At 46.7% G+C, this 17981-nt stretch overlaps 1 protein-coding gene across 1 annotated transcript; it reads left to right on the plus strand.

Annotated features, from left to right (window-relative positions):
* The first annotated feature begins 1318 nt into the window (after positions 1-1318).
* SNRNP27 (small nuclear ribonucleoprotein U4/U6.U5 subunit 27) lies at positions 1319-17172 on the plus strand. The gene is made up of 6 exons (XM_081961162.1): positions 1319-1471; positions 2386-2506; positions 3529-3632; positions 5051-5130; positions 7278-7342; positions 16867-17172. The coding sequence occupies exons 1-6, from the start codon at positions 1435-1437 to the stop codon at positions 16919-16921; spliced, it is 462 nt and encodes a 153-aa protein (XP_081817288.1). The 5' UTR covers positions 1319-1434; the 3' UTR covers positions 16922-17172.
* The last annotated feature ends 809 nt before the right edge of the window (positions 17173-17981 follow it).

Genomic DNA, 17981 nt, shown 5'->3' on the forward strand with positions numbered 1-17981 from the left:
AACTTTATTAACCATAGGATTGTCCCACATCCCGATGAGGAAGATGAAATTTCAGATACTGGCTCGTATGTTCAAATTGCACTCTTAGGAGTGGAGAAAGTACTTCCAGAAGATAAGTCCTAAGAATTATTCTATGTGTATTGCTTGTTTCTTTGCTTTTTCACTGATGTGTATTCTGCATGCTTATATTGTTAATCAAAAAAACTTTGCAATAGGCTAGACTCAATTGTAGCTATTAATAGAGTCTAGAAGGGGGGGGGGATAAAGCAGAATAAAATGTGAACTAAAATATAAAAACAAGACGTGGCATAAGGGACAGGTAAAAAGCTTGCTTGTAAGAAGACGGGAAAATGTCATCAGCCTTCAACCACAGAAGTCCAGTAAATGTTCCAGTAAATGTCCTTATGTCAAAAGCCCAAAACCACAAGGTTCAGCTAAAGTTCGCATAAAGACTCGTAGTCAGCACCTATGGCCCAAGACAAAAGGAGAAGTAAGACCCCCATCTCCTTATAAGGCTTTTTCCTCAAGGTAACCAATAAGAAACGAGCTAAGTGTTTCCGTGTTGCGCCGTTTTTGAGAATGTATAAGAATGCGTGCTTCGATAATGAACGTCGTTCAGAAATTAGCAACGTTAGCCATGGGCTAACTTTTCTGAACCTGGCCGCCAATAAACATCTCCTGCATCCCGAGATGTCCAAGTCTGTCATTTTCTGCAACTTGAATGCTACAGTTCTCCTCCCAGGACATCCTTTGATCCTTTAATGGAAGCAGGCAGAAAGGGAGCAGCAGTTCTATAAAACAGACCAGGTGTCAGCTGAAACCAGGAGCTGGTGAGTTCTAGGCCTCTTTAAGCACGAGAGTTGCCGCAGGACTTGGGGCGCCTGCTTCTCTCAGCCAAATCCACCTCACAGGGTTGTGGGGGGGGAAAGAGGAGGCAGGAATGTTAGCCACCTTCATTGCTTTATAATACAGAGACCATATTTTATTGGGAAAGATTAAAAACAAATCTGAAAAATGAGGCAAACGTGAAAGAGATTCAAAAGAATAAAAAAGTGCATCTGTTATAAACTTTTATTTTCAAATGAAAATCAAATATCAAAACTAAGAAAAACGTCACAAAAACCGCACATTCTAATAGCAGATACACGTGGCCACTGTAGTTATACGTTCAAAACCCGGGATGTAATCCTAAAGAGGATGCAGTATCAGCCACCCAGAAACGGCGCCCTCCGGGGGACCGCAGCTCCACCCAGACCAGCCCAAAGCCGCGCGCGACGCCTCCCGATTCCTTCAGCGGAACTTCTGGCGCGGAGGCCGTTTCTGGCCGGAGGTGCAAGCGGGGGTGCGCGGGCCGTTGTCTCACCGGAAGTTCCGGGGAGCAAACGCCGGAAGCGACTTTCGCCTCGGCCGGGCGCCGGGAAGGAGTCGCGCGCGATGGGTCGCAGCCGCTCCCGGTCGCCTCCGCGGAGGGGTGAGCGGGGTAGCGAGGCCCGGTTGCTCCGGCTGCCCTCAGGGTCTTTGGCTTCCCGGCCGCCTTCCCTCCGCCCGGGGCGTCCTGCTTAAGGCAGGCAGCCCCGAGGGAGCCCTTCCCCCTTTCCTCTAGCCGGAGGGCTCGGAGCGCCTTTAGCGGGCGGCGGCTACCTTGTGCCGCAGCGCAGAGCCCCTTCGGAAGGCCGCCCGGGGAGAGAGGGGAGGAACGGCCGGCCTCTCGGGGCTTCCGATTGCAGGGAGGGAGGGGTGGGTGGGGGACGAGGCCTTTTCCATCCCTTCCCTTGAATTGGTTGAAGGTTAATGAAAAAGAAAGAAAAGGGCCGGTTGAAATGTCTTGAAGAGAGAGGGAAGGCGTTCGTAGTTTTCATGTGAAAGCTAGTCGATCCTATATAACGCCAAAGGCCACTTGGGTTGGTTTCCTTTTTAGGCTAATCCCTGGTTTTACCAGCAATATGTTTTCTCCAGTAGCCTCCAGTTCTATAATCCTTCATTTTTAAGGGAACATGTCAGGATGTAGAATGGTGGTTTAAATGACACGTGACAATTGATGGCAAAATACCTTTTGTATTTTTCATTTGAGTATCTTTTGCTTATTGTAAGCCAGGAGAAATTGGAATTAACTTTATATCATATTGTAAGTTTCATGGAAGAAGAGTTGAATAAAGGCATAGAACGCAATTTAAAAAAACAATATTATTTAAATGTCTTCAAGAAAACACTGAGGATCCCTCAAAGTATTATTTAACATTGGAGCAGTCTGTAAAGCATCTGTTTCTGGAGGACCAAATTTGCTGAAGTTGTGACAATATTTCAGGTGTGATGTATTAGTTTAGGAGAAATATTCTTCTTCCATCGAGGGAACTTACTGCTTCTGTTGTTTTACTCTGTAAAAAGAACGTCGGCGTTCCAGATCCACCTCACGTGAAAGAGAGAGGAGGAGACGGGAGCGATCAAGATCTCGAGAGAGAGACAGAAGGAGAAGTCGTTCTCGTTCTCCACACAGACGAAGATCTAGGTGAGAAAGTGCAATGGGTGGTAGCAACTAACTCTTTGGCTAACAGTAACCTATTCCATAAAGAGTAGTCAACTTAAATAAGAATAGACCTGCCGACTGCCATTGTTGTGGGAAATTATCACCCATCTCCTCCCACTAATGACTGCAGGACTGTAACTTATCTAATATAAATTTGGAAACATCAAAACTGTCTTCTAAATAAACACTTTAACTAAAGAGACTTTAGGAATTGTGGAGTCTCATTCAAATTCTTTCACAAATTAGTTATTTCAAAAAGAAAAATGTTTTTCTAATATGTTCATTCTTTAAACTATAATCAAATTGAAGTTATTGCTCAGTGTCATGGCTACAAATTTATTGGACTGTTGATTATAAGGGTTTTTGTTAATCCTGCAGGCATAGCTAACTGATATTTATAATTGTATCCAAATAAATAATTTATGCCTGATAACCAAAAAACAAAAGAATTAGATAATTTACATCTAGATGATCATTTTAATATTAATAATAAAACATACAGCTCTACAAGGATGTTATATTCTTGCTAGTTATTTTTTCATATCATTTTATACATAAATATACTATACTTGCTGCATTGTTTTGTCTAATAGTTTGCCTAGTATTAGAAATACAATTTCATCTAAAGCTGAAGAACACAACAAATGTATAGCTCTGTGTTAGCAATTCAAATTCTATGTATTTTGCTTTAGCTGTTAGGCTAGGCTGTCATTACTGGAATGATTGTACATAACCCTCCCCAAGAAGGACTCTATTCCTGTGGTAGGCAGACTGATCTAGCTCTGTTCTTTTTCCTGCCACTTTAATGTAGATTAAAGGAAAAGAAAACAGTGATCATTGTCTGAAGATGCAGTTATGCTTCTGGCATGCATCCTTTGCTTTTGCTTTAATGCCCCTGTTCTAGTTATTTGAAAATAATACAAAACCTTCATTTTGTCTCATAATACAAATACGTATTTTTTTTTTGCTGTTAAAGTGAAACCTGTGCTGGTTTGACATTCTAGATCTCCTCGGCGGCATAGATCCAATTCTTCTTCTCCTTCCCGGCAGAAAGAAAGGCGAGAGGATGAGAAGAAGGACAGTAAAGACAAAGAGCATCAAATCACAGGTAGCAACCCAGGTGGCGTACCTTGCTGCGAGGTTCTGGTTTCCACTCTTTGCTTTTTGCGTTGGACAAAGTCTATAAGGACTGGGAAGCCTTTGAACAATCAGCTGTCAGCGTTCCAAATATCATGCAGAATTAAATCAGAGTCCAAGGCAGAGCTATCCTTAAAATTCTAATTTAATAAGACAGACATGTTGGCACATCTGTGGAAATCCCAAATCTAAAGCTTCCTGGGATTCCACCCAGTTGAAAGTTCAGGATCTTATACCCACACCCTTAAATCCATCACATGGTCCAATCTTCTTCGGCCATGCTGGCATCTCCACCCACCTGGTTCCGGTCAGGTGCAGAGGTGCAGAGACAAAGATGGCCTTGGGCTTCTAGAAAAGAATGACAACAACACATTCCATGATTCTACTCCTTTCTATTCCGCCCCTCCCAACTACTACACTAATGAAAGCATAATGAAATAATAGAGTGTGTGGCAGGCCAAAGATCCTAAAAAGGAATATAACTGCAGGCCTGACATCAGCCCTGGACTGTTTGGTCATTTCCTGGTCTTGGAGAGGACAAAACCTCCCCACCCCTTTATTGAGAGCTAACTCTTATGATAAGACAAGATAAGATAAAGATAAGCTTTGTTGTCACTTTCTTCTGTGAACACATGGGCACACATTAAAAATGAAATTTTGATGCCCGCTCTCTTAATGTCCTGTATTTAAACCTTAAAAGCTTTCCTCATCATTATTGATCAGTTCTAATAAAACGGTGCCTGTTTCCATAGTCCTCCCTGATTACAGTTGTTGTGGTTTGGTCTATTTTTTGAGCACTTCTGACAATATTCTGTTCAAAATTGAAGGACCTCTCTGATTAGGGTAAAAAAATTGCAACAGAAAAATACAAATTAATAAAATGAGAAACAAAATAGCAATAAAACACATTGGACTTAATGCAATGACTTTTAAGTTTATGGGGTCTATATCTGGGGATCAGTTTCCTGAGGAAAAGGAAAACAAATGTTTTTCTAGACTTTTCCCACAGTGGTGTTGAAAGACCCAGGAAATGGGCAGCACCTTTCAAATGAAACGGCCTTCCCCATCCTTGAATAAGATGATGGTGTGACTTTTTTTAAATAAGACTTCCCATCGATCGTGAGGTTCAGGCCCAACTGCTCATAGATCCCTTTCATGGAGGAGGCCACGGTGAGCTGATGGCCTTCCAGCTGTACGTATACTTGGAGCCTAGATCTATTTCAGGCCCAGCTACAATACAGGAAACGCTTCGATTGCCCTGATTTCTGAGTCAAGGAATTTGTTGTTGTGTTGATGCTCCAGGATCATTTGTTACACTTAATATTAAATAATGCTCAGGTTGGGATTGAGATATTTTATCTCCATGTCATGCCTTGTTTTCTTACGCAGAAGAAGACCTGGAAGGCAAAACAGAAGAAGAAATTGAAATGATGAAAATGATGGGATTTGGCTCATTTGACACCACAAAGGCAAGCAGCTTTTTTCCCCTTAAACTTTAAAACGTGTATGTAAGCTACATCTGCTGCTAAGGTGGGAAGCTGCAAGCAGGATGTGGAAGGATGTCTGCATTGTAAAGAAAAGTTACAAAACTAGTGAGTGCTGAATTCAACTTTTGAGAAACTGCTGTGAGAGAGGGCACCTAAGGGCAGAAGAAGCAGCAATGGATGGAAGCTAGTCAGGGAGAGAAGCAACCTAAAACTAAGGAGAAGTTTCCTGGCAGAACAATTAATCAGTGGGACAGAAGTTGCCTCCAGAAGTTGTGAATGCTCCAACACTGGAAGTCTTTAAGAAGTGACTGGACTGGCACTTGTCTGAAATGTTATACGGTTTTCCTGCCTGAACTGGGGGTTGGATTAGAAGATCTCCAAGGTCCTTTCCAACTCTGCTGTTCTGTTCAGACATCACAAGCCGAAAGGTTTGGGGAGTACACTTCCATGTAGTTAAAGGCAGTTCCACACACCCTGAAATTAATGTGCAAAATGTAAAGACAGGAGGACCAAGAAGCACCACAAAGGAAAAGAAACTCTTCTTACCATATATGCATTTTCCCTATGGAGAGAACCTGAAGTTCCTTAACAGAGATCTTCTTTAATCTAGACCTAACTAATGTGGAGAATGGCTTCTTTTGGGCAGCTTACGGTTTTCCCACAGACATGAAGTAAAATGAGCCTCCTATGATTAACGTGTGCGCCTTTCTATTCAAATAGAACAGGCCTGGAAGGGACCTTGAAGGGCCAAACCCAGTTCAAAGCACAGGAGACATTACGCTACTCCAATCTCCTTGAAAACCTCCCGTGAAGGAGCACAAAAAATCACAGGAGACAAAGCGTTCCACTGATGATTTCTCCTTAGTTCTAAGTTGGATCTCTCTTTGATAAGCTTCCAGCCGTTACTTCTTCTGAACATGTATGAAACCATCCAGTTAAATTATTTCGAGAAAGCCATTTCTTTAGGACAGTAAACCTCCCAAGATGAGGGCTAACTCTCACTGTTCTCAGGAAGCCCTTAACAGCTGACTTTTCCAAAGACCTTGAGCGATTGAAAGAGCAAGAAAGACAAGCCCATGACTCCAGCAGAGGGAGCATCCCTGCCACAGGGGCACAGGAGCCAAGTGGAGTGGACACATTTGCTGGCTGTAAAGTGAAGTGTGACAGGTGAACCAGGCCAAAGGGCTCCCAAGGTAGCTGCACTTGTGTTGGCACAAGAAGTAAATACATAGAAGATGGGTGGAGTTTGCCTTTCTTCCATGCCTTCCTGCCTGTTGGTAGTCCATTGCCATATTGGGCAACTTGGTCATTTATCATCATCATCAGTTATTAACTTGACATGCCACCTGATTCCCAGTGGCTCGCTTAGATGCAGACCAGCTCTTACACTTATTTTGAATACTAGAACTGAACTAAATTACTTCCCCTCTCCCAATGCCGGAGAGACTCCCAGTGGAGAGTCAAGAAAAACAAGGGGGCAGATGCAAGGTTGTGGTGCCAGGATGTGGGCGTGGGACATCATCTACCACAAAATGGGTGGAGCTTGCCCCATGATACTATACCTGTCACCTGGTCTGTTTTTACACGCACCCTCTATGGATGCCACTGCTTCTAAAAAAATTTCCATTTGGGAGGCATCATTTCTTCCTTGCCAGCACTAAACAGGAAACTATATTTACATCAAGTCATCTGTCAGATCCAGACCTCATCTTTCTCCTTTGGATCCTTCTAGGATCTCATTAACAGAGAGGGATTCCATTCGGAAGGTTCCTTGGGAGAAATGCTCTGAGGAAAGAGACCAGAAAAGCAGTCAGACTTTTGTTCTTTGGCTTTGTGGCAGTGGACAGACTTCCAAAAATGTGCAGTTATTAAAAAAGAAACAAAAGGGGACTAGATTTCTTGAAACATAGTGATTTCATTGCATTATTATTGTGCCTTTTCTCTGAGATGTATAAGCAAATTCTTCTGCCTGCCGGCCTGCCCATTGCTCTGCGATTTCTGGGTAGTCGGCAAACTTTCTGCTGAGTCTGGAAATAATGCGGAATGAAACATGTTGGAAATTGGTGAGAAGACCATTGCCATTCTTTCAGTTGTTTGAAAGTGATGGCTTTTTTCCCTTTGTCTCGCAGGGCAAGAAAGTGGATGGGTCTGTAAACGCTTATGCTGTCAACGTCTCCCAAAAACGGAAATACAGGTTGGCATTTATTCCCTTGCAGAGATTGGCCCTTGAGCGTAGGGGCTGCCGGAACCTTCTGTGCTCAGCATCACTTGATCAACACAACCTTTGCAAAACTTGCTTTGGGCTCCTTCCTAACTCTTTTTAGAAACAAAAATACCTGGCTTTATGAGAGAGAATTCCTTATTTTCCAGGGCGCTGCTCTGGAGAGTCCAAAGAAGGGTTAAACACAGCCAATCTGCCCAGAACTGAATTGAAAACTTTAAGCCACGCCTCTGGTGCCGACTCTCCTCAGATTTTTTCAATTCAGCTAGCCCAGTAGACGCGCTTTAAGATTTCTCCAGTTCTAAGATTGATTCCTTGGACTCTCCAGAGGAAGAATAATTTTTTAAAACAGTATATTTAAGGATTTTTAGAGCAGGCTGGTGAGTTTAAATTTAAGTTTGTTTTTTTCCCTTTTTAATTGGGTTTTTCTCACCCTTTCGGCTCTCCTGGAGTCCGGGGCTTTGCTCTGGCTCCTGGAAGCCGCAGGCAGCTGTTGGGGGAAGCGCGTGGGTCGGAGTGCCGACGCCAGCGCTGTTGGGGCACCCCTACTGGGGGCCGATTCCCACTGGAAGCCCTCCGTTGCAATTTGTGCTTCTAGCAAGTCAAATTGCTGCGTGGGCTTCCAGGGCAGCCATTTTGGCTTCTTCCCTCTTTAAATTTGGCGCGCAAAAGCTCCGGTGAGTTCCGGCCGCCATTTGGATTGCGCAATCTTCCGGCTTTACTTTTAAAAGTTTTTTGCCGCAGCTGCCTGGTGCCTGGCTCTTTGCAGGAGCCGCGTGGAGTCAGACTTGCCCGGTGTGACCGGCGACCTGGGCCCCAATCCAAGCAAGTGATAGCGGCGTGGGATCGTGGCCTGCTGGGTCGCCTCCTTTACTCTCCTGCAGGCACTGGGAGCGAATTCTGCTCGCGCCTAAGAAATTCCAAACTACTTCAGGCCTTGCAGTTTCTCTGTCTCCTCAGGAGCATCGTGCTGCGGTGGGCTTTCTGGAGGTGGTGAGTGGTGGTTTTCCCATCCCCCTACTGCCCCAACCAGTGATTGTTACCATGGCAGATCAGGCCCCTGAGACTTCTGAGGGTGTCTCTTCCAGAGCCCCTGTAAGACAGGCCGGGAAAGCTGCCAGGGAGGCCATTAGAGGGAGTAAGCCTTACTCCAGGCATGGCCCCAAGCAGGGCTCAGGCCTAGACAAAGATGCATTAAGGCGACAGAAGGCCTTAGAAAAACAGGTTTCCAAAGCCCAACAGCAGGCCCAATCTTCCCTTTCGGTGTCTCCTGGGGAGCCCTCCAGGGAAATTCCTCCAACCCAGGGAGGCCCCATTTCTGATAGTGAAGAGGAAGGGGATTCCTTGGCCATGGCAACTTCTCCAGGCCATTCCATGGCTGATCAGGCTGATCTCTTTGCCTGTCCCTCTGATATGGAGGAGGGACCAGCTCCAATGGGGCCCTTAGCCCCTCAACAGCCGATCCCCGGGCCCACTCAAGGGGTTCGCCCCATTGAGGACCAAGGGCCTAACCTATCCACTGAAATGCAGGAAATAATTAACAGGGCCATTTCCCAGGGCATTGAGGCAGGCATGCGAAAAGGTGGCAAGCGCACTCGCAAGACCCACCATTTGCAACCCCACGAGGATTCCAGAGAGATGGCTCCCAGCCTTCCACCTCCGTCCCTGCATTCTTCAGTGGCCTCCGATGAGTCAGACTGGGAGGAAGAAGAGGAATTTCTTCCTAGGCAGGAAGCTGAATTCTCTGGGGATGAGGCAAGCCCCGCCAAAAAGCCGGCCTTTTCAGGCTTATTTAATTTGGATAATTTCAAAACCATTTTAGATAAGGCTAAGATCTCAACTCACATGGGGTCCACCCCCCCAGCTCAGGTGGTTGTAGACCCTGATGATCTATCTGGGGATCTCTTTGAGGAACCCATTTCGGTCCAGGAAATAGTTCCTGTACCCAAGATGTTCCTCAATTTAGTTCAAAGACAGTGGGCGCAGCCAGCTACCATGGCTACCCCCAGCAGCCATGACAAGAAGCTATATACGGTGGATGCCAGCCTGGAGGAGCTGCTCAAGCTCCCTCCTATCGACCCCCCTGTAGCGGCTCTTACCTCCTCTTCTGTGCTCCCTCCTGACCTGTTGGAGGGGCTCAAGGCTGAGGACAAGAGAACCGAAACTGCTTGTCACAAGACCCATCAGGCAGCTGCATGGGCCATTAAGTCCTCTGCTTCAGCCTCCTTTTTCTCCAGGGCGGCTCTCCTGTGGCTGAGGCAGTTGTTGAGGAAGATACCTGCCAAGGACGTTAAAGTCAGGCAGGATATCAATAAAATCATGGCAGCCACAGAGTACACTGCTGATGCCACTCTGAATGCTGCTAAGTTTGCCTCGCGTGTCCTAGCGTCTAATGTTACTTCCAGACGCCTCCTGTGGCTTAGGCACTGGAATGTGGATATGCGCTCCAAATGGAAGCTTGTTACTGCCCCCTTTAAAGGGGACAAGCTGTTTGGTGAGGTCCTTGATCCAGTCCTTGTGGAAAACAAGGACAAAAAGAAAGTGATGCCATCAGTCACCAAAAAGCCTGATCGTAAAGGTCCTGGCTCTTACAGGAGGGAGGCCTTTCGGAACAATGAGCCCTCCACCAGCTCCGCCCCCTATCATCGGGCGTATCCCCAGCAGGGTGAGCGGTCTCAGGACCGTCAGTCCTTTCGAGACAGAGGTCGCCAGCAGCCCTTCTCCAAGCGGCCATTTCGGGGGGGCTCCGGCTCCCGACCCTTTAGGAGGTATAAATGACCATCACAGGTCAGCTCCCATAGGAGGGCGGTTGCAGTTGTTCCACGCCAAATGGGAGCAGACCACGTCGGACCAGTGGGTTCTTCAAACGGTCCGCATGGGTCTCACTTTAGAATTCTGGTCCCCCCCTCCCCGCCACTTCATCCGGTGTCCAGTTCCCTCAGGGTTAGTCAAAAGATCCCTCATGGAACAGGAGATAAGGCACCTCAAGGAGATCAGGGCCATAGAACCTGTCCCAGCAGGCCAGGAAGGAAGAGGGTTTTACTCAATCCTGTTTCTGGTCCCCAAAAACTCAGGAGGGTGGAGCGGGATATTAGATCTAAAGAGGTTCAATCACCACGTGACATATCGCAGGTTCAAGATGCAGTCCCTCCAGTCCATCTTGGGGTGCATCAGGCCAGGCGATATACTAACGTCCATAGACCTCAAAGAGGCCTACCTCCACATCCCTATCCGCAAAGCCCACCGCAAGTTCCTGAGGTTCTCTTACGCGGGCCTCCATTACCAGTACCGGGCAATGCCATTCGGCCTGTCATCGGCGCCCAGGACATTCACAAAGGTTCTCGCAGCCGTGGCGGCTTTTCTACGGTCACGTCCGGTCAGACTCCACTGTTACCTAGACGATGTTCTCATTCTGTCATCATCGCATCAACAAGCTGTCAGCGACCTAGAACACACTATGCAGGCGCTCCGGGACCACGGGTTCACCATCAACCTGGAAAAAAGTCATCTCGTTCCCACGACCAGACTGAAGCATCTAGGGGCCGTCATCGACACCACCTCGTGCACGGTATCCCTGTCTCCGGAAAGGGTGGCCAGCCTTCGGGAGATGGTCGTTCAGGTGCAGCAGTCACGTCTAGTCAAGGTGGTTCAGCTCTCACAGCTCCTCGGCAAGATGATCTCGTGCCTGTCAATCGTGCCTTGGGCGAGACTTCACTCCCGTCCCCTTCAGTGGCTCCTGCTTCCATATCAAAGAACAAACGAAAGCAGCTCAACAAGACTGATTCCAGTTCCAGCAGAGGTACGTCGCTCTCTAAAGTGGTGGTTGTCTCCGGCCCTGTTAAAGGGGTCGCCATTCAAGGAGCCAGTCAGGCTCACCATCACAACGGATGCCAGCCTGTTCGGTTGGGGGGCCCACTGCCACAACCAGCTCGCACAGGGCAGGTGGTCCCCTTCCGAAGCCGCTCACAGCATCAACTGGCTGGAGCTGAGGGCAGTCAGGCTTGCGCTGAAGCGCTTCCAGAGCACCGTTCAGGGCCACCACGTGCGCATCATGACAGACAATGTCGCCACCAAGGCGCACATCAATCGATGGGGAAACGCGCTCCAGATCCCTGATGAAGGAGGCGGAGCTCTTGGGTCGATGGGCGGAGAGGTATCTCCTTTCTCTTCAGGCGGAGCACATCTCGGGCACGAGCAACACCCAGGCGGACTGGCTGAGCAGATCCACAGTCGACCACTCGGAGTGGCGTCTACATCCGCTGCTGTTCCAGCAACTGTCCCAGAGGTTCGGCCTCCCGCTGGTGGACCTGTTCGCCACCGCGGCCAACGCACATCTTCCGCGGTTCTTCACAAGGTTCCACGACCCGAGGGCGGAAGGAGTCAACGCGCTGCACGGCCCGTGGCCGAAAGGTCTGCTTTACGCTTTTCCCCCGCTACCTCTTCTTCCCAGAGTCATCAGGAAGATCCTAGCAGAGGAGGCGGAGGTGCTGCTGGTAGCACCGTACTGGCCCAGGAGAACCTGGTTTGCAGACTTGGTGAGTCTTTCGATCACACCACCGTGGCGGATTCCTCCACAGGACATCTCTCTCAGCCAGGGGGCCCTTCAACATCCAGAACCCCAGTGGCTGCAGCTGGCCGTCTGGCACTTGAGAGGGATCTCCTAAGCAGAGGCAAGTTGTCAGACAAGGTGATTGGCACCATCCAAGCGTCACGACGGCAGTCCACGACGCGCATCTACGACGCCACTTGGAAATCCTTCGCCAGCTGGTGCACGGCTCATGGTACGTCTGCGCCCCTTGCTTCGGTTCCTGTCATCCTGGACTTCCTGCAGGAAGGTTTGGACAAGGGCCTGGCACCTAACACCCTGAGGCGCCAGGCGGCAGCCCTGTCAACTATCCTCTCAGTTGAGGGCTACGCATCTCTTGGCCGGAATCCGACCATCCGCAGTTTCCTCAGGGGAGCGACCAACCTGAGACCCCCAGTGGTCCACAGATACCCATCTTGGGATCTCAATGTAGTGTTGCGGTCCCTCATCGGGCCCCCGTTTGAGCCCATTAAGACGGCCAGTCTCAGACACCTCACATTCAAGACGGTTTTTCTGGTCGCTATCACGTCTGCTCGTCGCATATCGGAACTGGCTGCCTTGTCAGTCAGAGAGGACTTGTGTCTCATTCGTAACGACAGAGTAATCCTGAGGCTGGACCCTTCCTTCATTCCGAAGGTCAATTCCTGGTTTCATCGGGCGCAGGAGGTGGTCCTTCCGGATTTTTGCCCGCATCCTCGGCACCCGAGGGAAAAGCGCTGGCACATGCTGGATGTGCGCAGGACTATTCGCAGATACATCAAGCGCACGGCCAGTTTTCGGAAATCCGAATCTCTATTCGTCTCCTTTCAACCAGCTTCTCAAGGCAAGAAGGTCTCTTCATCTACCATCGGCGGATGGCTGCGAGCCTGCATTGCGCTTGCCCACGTTTTACAGTCCGTTCCTGTGCCTCGCAATATCACAGCACATTCGACTAGAAGCGCCGCCACCACAGCTGCCTGGTCTACACAGGCACCGATTGAAGAGATCTGCAAGGCGGCCACCTGGACTTCTCTGTCTCCATTTGTCCGAAATTACAAACTGGACAGTTTTGCATCGGCGGAAGGGGCCTTTGGGAGGCGTGTTCTTCAGGGCATCCATACCAGCGGAGCGACCCTGATGGCTGAGCCTTCCCGCCCTAGTGACAGTTAGCTTGGGCATGTCCCTTCTTTGGACTCTCCAGAGCAGCGCCCTGGAAAATGACCATTGTCTTACCTGAAGGGTCCTTTTCAGGGCGCTGCAACGGAGAGTCCACCCCGCCCTGGGGTCTATTCTCCGCTGGTGTTTGTGAAGTCACAGTGTTGTTTGTTGTTTCTGTTATTGTTGTTGGACTATTTTTGACTTGTTCCATATTAGACTTCCAGTTGAAGTTTCAGCGCGCAACTGTTCCACGTCTTCATTGAATAAATCTGAGGAAAGTCGGCACCAGAGGCGTGGCTTAAAGTTTTCAATTCAGTTCTGGGCAGATTGGCTGTGTTTAACCCTTCTTTGGACTCTCCGTTGCAGCGCCCTGAAAAGGACCCTTCAGGTAAGACAATGGTCATTCGCTTACTTAGCGTGGGGCAATCGTTAAGGTGTTGGAGACTTTTGCTCAATTACTGAGGCTCCCTAGAGGGCTTGGAGACGGTCACTGCGTCCCACCCAAACTTACCTTACAGGACTGTTATTGTGGGAAGAAAGACGTGGTGTGCTGCCTCCAGTTCCTGAATTAGAATTCAATAAATGTATCTGCTTAGTTGATTTAACCCATCTTCCCTAGATTCAGGTAAAAATATTCCATAATGAAAATTAATCTGTAAAGCTGGCCCAAACACCTTTGTCTAAGATGAGACAGGGGAAAACTCCTTTCCCCAAATCAAAGTATCTATTTATTCAGCCTGTGGCATATCATACATGGATTAGCTCTGTGTGTGTGTGTGTGTATGTATATAATACAACAAGACCAGCATACCTACACCCGTGAAAATCTACGAAAATACACACACACACACACACACACACACACACACAGAGTACTGTGCAAAAGTTGTAGGCAGGTGTGAAAAAAATGCTGTAAACTTTCAGAAATATAAATAATGATTGTTTATTTTTGTCAATTTTTAAAATGCAAAGTGAGCAAACAAAAGAAAAATCTAAACCAAGTCAATATCAATGCCCTTTGCCTTCAAAACAGCAGCAATTCTTCTAGGTACACTTGCACACAGTTTTTGAAGGAACTTGGCTGGTAGGTTGTTCCAAATATCTTGGAGAACCACAGATCTTCTGTGGATGTAGGCTTTCTCACATCCTTCTGTCACTTCACGTAATCCCAGACACACTCGATGATGTTGAGATCAGGGCTCTGTGGGGGCCATCACTTCCAGTACTTCTTGTTTTTCTTTACGCTGAAGATAGTTCTTCATGACTTTGGCTGTATGTTTGAGGTCCTTGTCCTGCTGCAGAATAAATTTGGGGCCAATCATACGCCTCCCTGATGGTGTTGCATGATGGACAAGTATCTGCCTGTATTTCTCAGCATTGAGAACACCATTAATCCTGACCAAATCTCCAACTCCATTTGCAGAAATGCAGCCCCAAATGTTCAAGGAACCTCCACCGTGCTTCACTCTTGCCTGCAGACACTCATTATTGTACCGCTCTCCAGCCCTTCGACAAACAAACTGCCTTCTGCTACAGCCAAATATTTCACATTTTGACTCCTCAGTCCAGAGCACCTGCTGCCATTTTTCTGCACCCCAGTTCCTATGTTTTAGTGCATACTTTAGTCGCTTGGCCTTGTTCCCACGTCGGAGGTATGGCTTTTTGGCTGCAACTCTTCCATGAAGCCCACTTCTGGCCAGACTTCTCCGGACAGTAGATGGGTGTACCTGGGTCCCAATGGTTTCTGCCAGTTCTGAGCTGATGGCAATGCTGGACATCTTCCGATTTCGAATAAGCTTGATGTGTCTTTCATCTGCTGTACTAAGTTTCCTTGGCCGACCACTGCGTCTGTGATCCTCAACGTTGCCCGTTTCTTTGTGCTTCTTCAAAAGAGCTTGAACAGCACATCTTGAAACCCCCGTCTGCTTTGAAATCTTTGCCTGGGAGAGACCTTGTTGATGCAGTATAACCACCTTGTGTCTTGTTGCTGTGCTAAATCTTGCCATGACATGAAACTCTCTTTCACAACCTCACCTTAGTAGCAGAGTTTGTTCCTCCCCCAGTTTTAATCCTCCTACACTTCTGTTTCAGTTCATGACTGGGTTTCAACCTAAGTGTGGCATTGATCATTAGCACCTGTTTGGTGTAATTGCTTGATCATACACCTGACTATAATACTGCAAAATCCCTGACTTTGTGCAAGTGTACCTATGAGAATGGATGCTGTTTTGACAGCAAAGGGTGGTCACACCAAATATTGATTTGATTTTAATTTTTCTTTTGTTCGCTCACTTTGCATTTTGAAAATTGACAAAAATAAACTATCATTTATATGGCTAAAAGCATTCTTTGTTTATAGCATTTTTTCATGCCTGCCTACAACTTTTGCGCAGTACTGTATGTATGTATATATATACACACACACAAACACACACAAACATTTCACCTAGGTTAGTAAAACGCCATAAAATGTAAATATTAAAAAGTCCTATGTTCAAAAAACCAGTGTCAAGTGGCCATCTAACCATTGAAGTGCAGCATCATTTATATAAAGAAAATCAGATCCTGGACTGATATCTGCCCTCAGCTTACAGCCCCGTCACTATGTGAGCTGCAGTTTGATGAGGGCCCCCAAAGTCACCCTGAGGGGAGGATGCCATGCCAGGCTATACAGAGAGCCCCGGCAGACGCCGTGTGAGCTGCAAGTCCTATTCAGGATTGTCCATCGCTGGCATGACAGTTCAAATCCTGGCACCATTTTTATGGGATCCTTCCTATGCCTGGACATTCAGTGTCCTACTTGGTCAAAGTCTCTAATATCTCAGGATAATCAAGATGTTTTGGCTCCTAAACACAGAAAATCCTCCAAGCTCCTTTAGCCAGCCTTTGGCCGACCTGCCTCAATCCGTGGCTCCCTTTTATTTGGTACATTAGATCTGTGGCTTGCATTTCTGGCAGAAGCATCCAGAAACAGAAGGACAGCCGCACTGTGGTGTGAGCTGTGCCTCTTCTGTAAGCGCATCATAACACCTGGGTGTCCTCAGGGTATGGTCAAAAAGTCAAGAGGGTTGCCATGACAACGTGTTTGAAGCTTTACTTCTGTATAAGATATATGTAGAAAACAAGCAGAGGTTTGAGGAGACTTCTTACTTTTTTTTATCAGACCCTGCATACACATGTACACAAGGGACAGAGTTTGTGTTACAGGAGCCCAGCGCTGTTTTTGTCCTTTTGATGAGAAAGCCTTCCCTCCCACAGATACTTCTGTATTGTGATGACTGGGAGCAAACAGGAGACCCAGCAGAATTCCTTCCATTCATGCTTCCCTGTTCTCTGTTTTCCATCCGGTGGGTGAATAGTTTAATACGGCCACCAGCCATCTTGGAGTCTTTACTTGGTTACTTGGAAGTGGAATTGTCTCCTTGATCTATTTTTATATTTCCTCCAATTTAATATTTACCCAAACCTACCGGCATACCGGTCCCATCCACTGTGGTGCTATTTCAGATTTTGCTTAAATTAGTGTGTATATATATGTGAGAGAAAGACAGACAGACAGACAGCTAGCTGTTTGTGGTTTAGGTTTCTTTTAAAAGTACAATAAGTAAGTATATCAGGCTTAGTACATCTATTTTATTTCTATCTGGGTATATTGACATAGACATTTAAAGATGCATGATTTACTACAGTACTATATCAGTAGTGACTTGAGATTTTAGAAATATGGGAGAGATATTGTGGAAAATTTTGCTCACATTTATTTCCCTTGTTGCAGGCAGTACATGAACAGAAAAGGTGGATTCAACAGGCCCCTGGACTTTATTGCCTGATGTGTCTGCAGCTGTTACCGATAAAAAAAAACTCCACTGAAGTCTCATCTATCTGGCTAAGAGGTTCTATCTTCTCACCCAAAAAGGGTTAGGGTCTTTGTGAATAATTCTTTGAAGTTACATTTCCTAGGCTGAAATGGTATTTTTCCTCCTCTCAAATGTATCTTTTACACAGAGTGGTTTTTCTGATGTTGTTATTCCACATTTATAGGTTTCCTCTTTTAAATATTGTCAATTAAGTTAAAAAAGAAGCATCTTGTCTCCTTGAGTAAAATTGAACTAGAGTGTAGACCAACTTTTCTAAAAGACAGAATCAAAAATTGTTTGGTAATGCTTGGTTCCTGAAATATGTTGATGTTTACTGAACTTAATTTTTCCATTGCTGAATTCCTTTTCAAACGGTACCCAGAAGACAATTGGTTCTTAGCACAACCGGATTTAACTCCCTTGTTCCTTTGCTGCTTCAGCCACATGATGTATTTCAGATCCTTGCTCTCTGTCCAGCAGGGGGCACTCAAACCAGCAAAGCAATTGAAGAGCTTCCCTTGTTTGCTTGCATTATACCCTTGAATTCTTCCAGATTCACTGGCATTGTTTGGGATATTTGATTTGCATAATTACATCACCTGTGTGTTCTGTGCAGATTTTAAGAATAATTATCAAAATCCAGAAGCACCCCTGTTACCCTAAAAGGTTTATAACTGGAGTGGGAATGGGCTGGGGTGATTTGCAAACCACTATTCATTTAGTTTATGGTATACAATATCAGGGAAATCCACACCTGCTAGACACACCATGTAGTCCTGACGGCCTAAATGGCTAGCTCATCCCGTTCAGCACTTGCACGCCCATCCTTGGTGCACCACACGGGGAAAAGTAGCTTACACCAGCTGACTTGCAGGTTATATGGACTCCGGGTGTAGTGCATACCACTATATTTCAATCCAGACAGAAGCTATACAGAAGAACTTCCCAGTGCTTGTGTCATTGTGAGGGGTCTGGGTGTGTTGTTGACAAGAGAATATGGATGCAATTTTTTCTTCAAAGGCATAATCAAAAT

This window comes from Natrix helvetica (assembly GCF_964273705.1).
Source record: "Natrix helvetica genome assembly, chromosome: 8".
Classification (NCBI taxonomy): Eukaryota; Metazoa; Chordata; class Lepidosauria; order Squamata; family Natricidae; genus Natrix; species Natrix helvetica.

Excerpts from the sequence above, each read along its gene's own strand:
- SNRNP27 (XM_081961162.1), top strand. The coding sequence starts at position 1,435 with ATGGGTCGCAGCCGCTCCCGGTCGCCTCCGCGGAGGG. Across the intron at positions 3,633-5,050 it reads CAAAGAGCATCAAATCACAG|AAGAAGACCTGGAAGGCAAA; the intron begins GTAGCAACCCAG and ends TTTCTTACGCAG. Across the intron at positions 5,131-7,277 it reads GCTCATTTGACACCACAAAG|GGCAAGAAAGTGGATGGGTC; the intron begins GCAAGCAGCTTT and ends TTTGTCTCGCAG.